Source organism: Colobus angolensis, unplaced genomic scaffold (assembly GCF_000951035.1).
Source record: "Colobus angolensis palliatus isolate OR3802 unplaced genomic scaffold, Cang.pa_1.0 Scaffold28, whole genome shotgun sequence".
NCBI lineage: Eukaryota > Metazoa > Chordata > Mammalia > Primates > Cercopithecidae > Colobus > Colobus angolensis.
In genome coordinates this window covers 6916869-6925419 of record NW_012116043.1, presented here as the reverse complement: position 1 = coordinate 6925419, position 8551 = coordinate 6916869, and the positions used below count along the sequence as shown (strand labels likewise).

At 56.3% G+C, this 8551-nt stretch overlaps 1 protein-coding gene across 4 annotated transcripts in view; it reads right to left on the bottom strand.

Moving 5' to 3' along the window:
• KDM2B (lysine (K)-specific demethylase 2B) overlaps window positions 1–8551 on the bottom strand; it is a 161859-nt gene that overhangs the window by 10780 nt on the left and 142528 nt on the right. For 3 of the 4 annotated variants that reach the window (XM_011948515.1, XM_011948516.1, XM_011948517.1), the window contains exons 14-22: window positions 6545–6688; window positions 5752–5838; window positions 5314–5574; window positions 4985–5098; window positions 4342–4380; window positions 3507–4186; window positions 2411–2574; window positions 2155–2316; window positions 1212–1430 (exon numbers count right to left, since the gene is read on the bottom strand). In XM_011948515.1, coding sequence (XP_011803905.1) covers window positions 1212–1430; window positions 2155–2316; window positions 2411–2574; window positions 3507–4186; window positions 4342–4380; window positions 4985–5098; window positions 5314–5574; window positions 5752–5838; window positions 6545–6688 — 1870 coding nt within the window. The remainder of the gene's footprint in view (window positions 1–1211; window positions 1431–2154; window positions 2317–2410; window positions 2575–3506; window positions 4187–4341; window positions 4381–4984; window positions 5099–5313; window positions 5575–5751; window positions 5839–6544; window positions 6689–8551) is intronic. The other variant, XM_011948519.1, reaches the window with a different exon arrangement.

Sequence of the window (8551 nt, the reverse complement as noted above, 5' to 3'; positions counted from 1 at the left end):
AAATACAAAAAACTAGCCAGGCGTGGTGGCAGGCGCCTGTAGTCCCAGCTACTCGGGAGGCTGAGGCAGGAGAGTGGCGTGAACCCAGAGGGCAGAGTTTGCAGTGAGCCGAGATCGCGCTGCTGTCCTCCAGCTTGGGAGACAGAGCGCGACTCCGTCTCAAAACAAAACAAAACAAAACAAAACAAAAAAAAACAACCCGTAAGTTAAGTTTCTTTTTCTCTTTCTTTTTTTGGTCTCACCCAAACCCGACACCCTCCAGTCCAGACCATCCTAAGCTACCAGACCAAAACTGGGTTAGTTGGGCTAAGAGCAGGCAGCACCGCTCTGTGTACCTCGCTGCATACTGGAGCCCCAAGTCCTTCAGAACCAACTGCCGCCCCACCAGCAAACGGAGCGAGTGAAGATCCTGCCACCACAGCGACAGACACAGAACAATAATGGAACTAACTGTGGGTTTTTTTCTCTCCAACAACAGGCCCCTTGATAGCAGAGTCACAAGGGGTGCATGTAAGCAACGACAGCAAAGGCAGAAACCAAGCTCCCTCCTGCCCACCAGGGCCCTCGCCCCCTGGCCCCCACTATCTCCACACCCTGGTTGTCAGGCACCGGCTCCTCTGCACCCCCTGGGGAAGCTGTCCCTTGTCCATATTTTCAGTCAGGAACCACTGCTGTGTGCTCATGGCTGCTGCTAACCGGCACTATTCTGGGGGTAGCAATTACTACAACTCCAACAGTAACTTTTTTTTTTGAGACAGAGTTTTGGTCTTGTCACCTAGGCTGGAGTGCAGCGGTGCAATCTTGGCTCACAGCAACCTCCACCTTCCAGTTTCAAGCAATTCTCCTGCCTCAGCCTCCCAAGTAGCTGGGATTACAGGCACCGGGCACCACGCCCGGCTAATTTTTGTATTATTTTTGCAGAGACGGGGTTTCACCACGTTGGCCAGGCTAGTCTCGAACTCCTGTCCTTATGATCCACCTGCCTCAGCCTCCCAAAGTGCTGAGATTACAGGCATGAGCCGCCGCACCCAGCCAACAGTAACTCTTTGTTTCATGTGTTTCCCCTCTGGATAGGGCTGTCTATCTCAGTAAACCAGACACCTAGCACTGTGACCACAGAGTTGTGAACACACGAGTCACTTTCCGCAAATGTGAACCTCCTGGCCCTCCCACGGAGTGCCAGGCAGACTTGATGGGGGCCCCTGACTCACCAGACAGGTTGATCTCGGTTAAGGAGTCTCGGGTGGTGGTGCCAACAGCGGTGAGCAGGTTGATGGACTGGTCGGTGACGTGGTTACAGTAACTGAGGTGGAGCTTGGAGAGCAGGGGCATGTGGCGGATGATGAGCCGCAGGGAGGCATCTGTGATGTCCAGGCCTGCCAGGCGCAGCTCCACGATGTTCCGGAGCTTGCTCCGATTGTCCATCTGACCTGGTGGGGCGGGAAGGAGGGGGCAACCCGTCAATCTGACCGGGGAGGCCTGGTCACGCTGACATGACACTCTAAAAAGGCCCACCAGCCAGAAAGAACACTCAGATCTCATTTAGTTACAAACTGCTTCCTCCCAAAATCAGAATTCCAACAGTTAAAAATCAGACTCCACATCAAAACTTAGATTTCCAGATTCTCTTGAAAAACTAAAAGACTAGAAACACTGAGCCCACATTCCACCCAGCAGTCATCAGCCAACCAGTGCAGAAGCCACGCAGCACCTCCAATCCCCGTGACTTGGCAAGAAGCACAGACCTAGGCAGTCCAGTCCAGCCCAGGGGGAGGCGCCATCCTGGAAGCCCTTGCACAACCACACTGATCCTGATGGCCGTGCAGACTTGAAACCAACGAGGGGCAAGTCAACAGGAAAGCAGTGAAATGCACGCCGAGCCCCATGAGGAAGTCAACAGGAAAGCAGTGAGACGCACACGGAGTCCCACGAGCGAGTCTCGCATGTGCACAGGAGCCCCTGCCTCCTCCCAGATCCCCTCTGTGCCTGAAGCAAACTGAGAACACGGCAGCAGAGACTCATCCCTATGTCCTCTGGGGAAGGGCTGGGGCCTGAGAACGATGGAGGACATGCTGAGGTCTGAGGGTAAAAGCAGATCCAACAGCCTAGCTCAGTCACCCCACCCCCACAGAAACCCCCAGCCTGGCAACTCACCTGGCCTGTTGTCCGTGGGCGGGGACAGGAGATCCCGCATCTGGGCATCCTTTAGTCCCTCCACCCACTGGACATCCAGGGTTCGGAGCAGCGGACAACTGGAGCTGCAAAGGGCCGAGACCGCGATCCATGAGCAGCCTGACAGCACCAAGTCCCGGAGCCCTGGAGGGGGACACAGAAAAGGGTGAAGGTCAGGGGATGTGCCCCCAGCCCCCACTGCAGCAGACACACCCCGGGCCACTGGTCCAGGGCTCACCAGGCAGCCGGTTGATGAGCCAGCTCAGCTGCTTCTTGGAGATATTGGTCCAGCTGAGGTCGAGGGAGACAGGCTGTCGCCGGATGATGCCACTCAGCATCAGGGGTGTGATAGACTTGCAGTGGTTCAGGTCAATGCGGGTCCACAACCGCTTATCGCAGCACCTGGGGACCGGCCGGGTGGGGACACATCGTCAGAGGTGGGGCTCCCTGGGAACCCATGCACGGCTCTAACTCTCCCCACCTACCAACCTCTGGGAGGCTCCTTAACTCAGCGCTCTGGACCCTTCTCTGTGTAGTACCTGTCCCGCCCTGACGCAGGCACCTGCCATCTGCTCTGACAGCCATGGCCTCCACTCTCCATCAATTATGTATGTATGTATGCATGTATGTACTGAGACGGAGTCTCGCTCTGTTCCCAGACTGGTGTGTAGTGGTGCAATCTCTGCTCACCACAACCTTTGTCTCCCACATTCAAGCGATTCTCCTGCCTCAGCCTCCCGAGTAGCCAGGATTATAGGTGTGCACCACCACACCCGGCTAAGTTTTGTATTTTTAGTAGAAATGGGGTTTCACCATGTTGGCCAGGCTGGTCTTGAAATCCTGACTTCAAGTGATCCGCCCGTAAAGTGCTGGGATTACAGGCATGAGCCACTGCGCCAGGCCTCTCGCAAGTATTTACCATGGGCTTTAAAACGCCCTCTACCGGCCGTTCTTCCAAACAACCCCATGAAGCAGGCGTCATGCCCGTTCATCCAAGAGGGTAAGGCAAAGCTAAGGCCAGAAAGCTGGTAAATATCGGCTGGCCTGAAGTTGCAACTGGCAACCTTGCTGGAAACCTGGACTAACTCTCCGAAGCCAAGGACTTCACGTGGTTCTCACTTTACCCTCCAGGAAGCTAAACCAGGGAGTAAACCAGGTCACCTCCTCTGACAAAACCAGAGGGGCCACTGTAGCCAGCTGGAACGCTTTGCGGAGCACAATGAAGCCATACTGGGGCTTGGAAGGAAAGAGCATCACCAGCGACTCCACACACACAGGTCATCCCTGGTGCCGCCTGAGCCTTAACCTAGAGCCCTACACAGGCCGCCGCTCACCAGCGGTTCCAGGTCCTGCAGACCCGCATGCAGACACACAGGTCTTGGTGGCTGAGGTAGCTGAAGACGGCCATCCACACCTCCCTGTGCATGACGTGGGCTGCCCCATCGTCCAGGGGTAGCGAGTCAGGCGGGGGGCTGATAGGGGGTGGCCGGATCACATGGCGCTCCATCTGGATACACTTGGGCGGGGACACGGAAGGTGGGGGCCGAGAGATGACACGGGGCGGGCTGCGCAGGCCGGGTCCCAGCTGGTGCCGCAGCTCGCGAGGGGTGCCGTTGAGCCCCTTGCTGAAGCGGTGGGGACGCTCGCAGACGCCTGGGGGCCGCTTGGGTTCCTCGCCCTCGCTCTCAGGCTCCGACTTGATGGGCTGCTGGTTCTCGTTGGCCAGGCTGCTCTCCGTCCTCTGGATCTCGTGGTTGAGCTCCTTGCTCAGCTCCCTGCTCAGCTCCTTGTTGGGAAGCCGCCGCTTCCGGCGCATCTTCACCTTCTTCTTCTCCTCCGGGCCCTCGGTCCCCTCGGTGCTGGGTCCTGCGGTGGGGGAGCTGGAGCGGGAGTGGTCGCTCTCCCTGGTCTTTGGGGGTGCCTCGGGCAGATCGTCCTCGGGTTCCTGCTTGAAGCGCCGGAGGGGCTTGTTGGCCAGCGCCATGCGGTCCTCGGCGTTCTTCCAGGACCGACGCTGAGGGCGAGAGCGGAGACGCGTCAGCCTGTAGGGCTCAGGGCTGCGCCCACCCAAGGCCTCCCGCCCCCCTGCCACGGGACTGTGGCCCAGGGAGCTGCTGTGCAGCTCTAACCGCTCGGGCCTGGGGCACAGAGGGGGAGGGAAGATGGTACCTTTTTCCTGAAAAGCTTATCTTCTTTGCCAGGTTTGAGCTGTCACGAAAAAGAAAGGACGCAGAGCTTGCTCCCCGGGCTCGTGGGATTTGGTCCCCTCGACACCCCACCCCACCATGAGTCCACAGTCTCTAGAGGAGGGGCTGGAGGGAGGCCTTCCCCACAAATGCCATCTCCACATCTGCCTGCGGCTTTCAAGGATGAAGCTGGAAGTAGGAGTACGGTTGAACTGTTTCCACCCAACTGACCTCCCACCCCCCAGACCCGGAGATGTGCAGCCGCCATTCAAATAAGCCTCGGCTCTGGGAGCCAGTTCTGGAGCATAGCCCTGTGGGAATCCCCGGCCCAGCCGGAATGGCTAGAGCTGGGAGAGACTCCTGGCGCCACCTTGTGGCTGGTGACAGCATGGCCCGTGGGTGGAGCAGGTTCCCTGGACTCACAGCTTCCATCCCAACCAACAGAGGCTCTAGTCACAGACAGCTTCCCAGGCGCGAAGCCAGAACCACGAGCCAGAGATCTGGGGCCGACCTGGGAAGCCTCAGGAGAGGCAGCAGTGGGGTGGAGGACCAGCGGGGTGGGGTGGGGGACAGCCCGGGACTCGCCAGTCCCCAGGGCCTCAGGAGGGCGTGCGTCGTGGGAGCACCTGCTGCTGGAAGTAAGTGAGACTGGATCTCCACCAGGGGCTGAGGCTGCTGCCTAGAGGGGGCCTCGGCGAGAGGTGAGAGGAGGAACCGGGGGACGTTTGAAGCGATGAGGCCTAAAGGGGGGGGTGGGAAGAGGAGTGACTCGCTGGTTTTCCCCTCCTTTCTTTGGGGCAGGGCTCTCAGGACTCAGGTGACCTGCTCAGGGCAGCAAGAGGCTGGGATTATCCCAAGCTCTACTCGCTGCCCACCCCCTGCCCCGTCTTTCCAACCCAGCACCTAGGACCAGCCAGACCACCCCCTTGGTCTCTCAGCCCCTCCTGGTCCGTACCCGCTTGCGTCCACTCAGCTCCTGGGGCTTCTCGTATTTCCGCTTCTTCCTCAGGTGCACGTCATCAGACTTTCTGCGCAGGAGGCCGTCCGGCGGCACCTTCTTGGGGTGCTCGTCCGACCTGCGCCGGGGCGCCTCCTCACATTCGCTCCTCCGCTTGGCAGGTTCCTGCCCTTCCTTGTTGTCCCGGTTCATCTTCTGCTCCTTGAGCAGGGAGCCGGGCAGGTTGGAGGCGTACTTAAAGCCAGGGCCACGCTTTTGCTTGTAGGCCAAAAAGAGAGAAGGAACAGACCAACTGTATACCTTTGGACTTGCCCTTCCTCCTCCCCAGGCCCACGGCACCCCACCTGCCTGACACTCCTGGGACAGGCTGGACCCAGCCAGGCCCAGGCCCGCCCCACTCCCGACTGACCCTGGGACTTGGAGCCCGGCACTCACTTTCCCGGTCTTGCCGGCGTGGTTACACTTCGGACACTCCCAGCAGTTTGGAAGCTCGTCGTTGACCACACCCTCTGACTCCTTAATCTGCGGGGAACACCAGGACTCAGAAGAGGGACGAGTGGAGAAGAGGGCCCACGGGCACAAGGCTCTGTGAGGCCACGTCTTCCAGAAGCAGCAGCACCCCCTCCCCAGTGTCACGTCTATCCTGTTTCCAGCCCAAAGAAAACACAGCCGCAGAGGCTGGCAGAGACGTGCAACTGTGGATCCAGGCCAGGGTTCAGAGGCGGAGCCCTTCTGCTTCTCTGGGACCCTGGGCAAGTCACTCTGTCTCTGTGGGCTGGTGCCCTCAGCCATAAAAGTTAGTGTGCCCATCTCACTGAGGGTAAAGCCACCAGCTCAGCGCCTGGCATGCAGAAAGGACTTTGCAGAGGACTCTACTGGGTGCTGAAGGAAGGAGTAGGGTGTGGGGCCTTGTTCTCCCAGAAGCCTGGAGCCACCTGGAGGCTCTCCCTCTGGCCCAGCTACAAACAAGCAGCCTGTGTTTGCCATCCGCTGAGACTCTGGGAACCCTCTCTAGGTCTGATGTCCTGGGATGTGGGGGTCTGTTTATTCCTTTGATGACACTGGGTCTCCAAGGTACTCCAGGCCCTCCTTGCCCTGGGAGTATCCCCTTGACACACAGGATCACCCAGACTCAGGGGTTCTCCAGGAATTCACCACACACCAGCATCTCCAGCAACCCTACCTGCCCCACAGCGTCAGCATCCCCTGTCCCCACTGGGCCGCTCACCTTAAGGCATCCGGGGTGGATGATTTCGTTGCAGATGGAGCACTCCATGAGCATGAGGTTAAACTTGCCTTCCTCCTCTTCCACCGTGTCTTCCTTCCCCGCCTCGCCACACACAAGGCACACGGCGGTGTGGGGCAGCACTGGCTGAGGAGTCAGGGAGAACAAGACAAGTCATCAGAGGTGGGGAGCATGGACCCCCAGGGGGGCCAGGTCAAGGGCAATGAGCTGCTCCCCTCCGACCTGCCAGGAGACCCCAGGAAAGTGGCCCAGGCACATTCACTAACTCATTCGCTGAAATAGTATCAGGCTACGGCCTCCGCATGCCAGATACTAGTCTTAATTGCTGGGGATACAGCAAGGAACAAGACAGCTCAGTATCTCTGCCATCCAGAGCTTACATTTTAGTGGAGGGAGGCAGACAAAATGAAGAACAGAGCATGTTAGAGACAGAGACATGGGGAAAAATTAGAGGGCCGGAGTGAGGGGCAGAAGGGGGGCTGATTTTAAATATGGAGGTCAGGAAAGGCCTCACATTCATAAAACCCCCAAAGGAGCGGGGGTGTGAACCCAGCCCAGATCCATGCAGATGAGATGAGGCTGCATCTCACCAGTGGGTATTCAAGGCACAGACCATGGACTGCGGGCTCCCAAGACCTTTACAGAGAGGCTAGGAGATCAGAACTGTCTTCAGAATAACCGATGTTATTTGCCTTTTGCACAGTATTGATATTTGTACTGGTGGGTGAAACTGCTGGCCCCTCAGCACCAGTCAAGGCAAGGGCCCCAGCTGCACCAGCAGCCATGAGGTGACTCACGGCCATACACTTATTAAAAAGATCACCAGTTTCATCTAAGAATATCTCTGATGAAACAGTAAAATTTACTTTATGAAAACCTTGCCCTGGCCGGGCGTGGTGGCTCAAGCCTGTAATCCCAGCACTTTGGGAGGCCGAGACGGGCGGATCATGAGGTCAGGAGATCAAGACCATCCTGGCTAACACGGTGAAACCCCGTCTCTACTAAAAAATACAAAAAAAAAAAAAAGAAAAAACTAGCCGGGCGAGGTGGCGGGCGCCTGTAGTCCCAGCTACTCGGGAGGCTGAGGCAGAAGAATGGCGTAAACCCGGGGGGCGGAGCTTGCAGTGAGCTGAGATCCGGCCACTGCACTCCAGCCTGGGCGACAGAGCGAGACTCCGTCTTAAAAAAAGAAAACCTTGCCCTAGAGTACACATCCTTTTCGGATACTTTGTGACAATAAAAATATGTGTAAAGTGCCTCGGCACACAGGTGATGTGTACCAAAGGAAAGGCACTCACGACTGAGCTGGGAGCCGAAATGGCCACTTTCTCCATAGATTATTTTTACTTGAAGGAATGACTGATAGAAAGCCCCCGGACACTGCTGTATTTCTGTGAAGATCAAAGAAGTGAGACTGTCATTTCTAGAAAAATAACTGACCGCATTTGTTGCAAATGACAAAATTCAAGTTTCTGAATGACAATTAGACTTCTGGAAAACTTACATGAACCACCATAACCTGCACAGCTTCCCAATACTGAGGACTTTTCCGATGAGATCAGTGATCATATTAACAAATGTGATTTCTAAAATAATATTATGTGCCAATATTTGGAAAATCCGCCTAACTCAGGGAGCCAATATTTTCCAGATGACCAATACATGGTGTTACAACATCATGCCTGAGGAAATGAGCTACTCAAAGGGCAAGACAGGCTGATGACTTTCAATGTAACAGTGTGAACAGCTCATTGATACAGTTTCACACTCCACATTGCAACTAACCTTTAAAAAAAACTCTGCTGAGTTCTAGTTGAGTATCAGAGTATCCACAGTTATCCAAAAGGCTATTAAAATACTCCTCCCTTTTCCAACTAGTATATATCTGTGTGAGGCCGAATTTTCCTCATACTCCCTCCAAAACAACGTATCACAATAGACAAAACACAGAAGCAGATATGAAAATTCCAGGTCTTTTTTTTTTTTTTT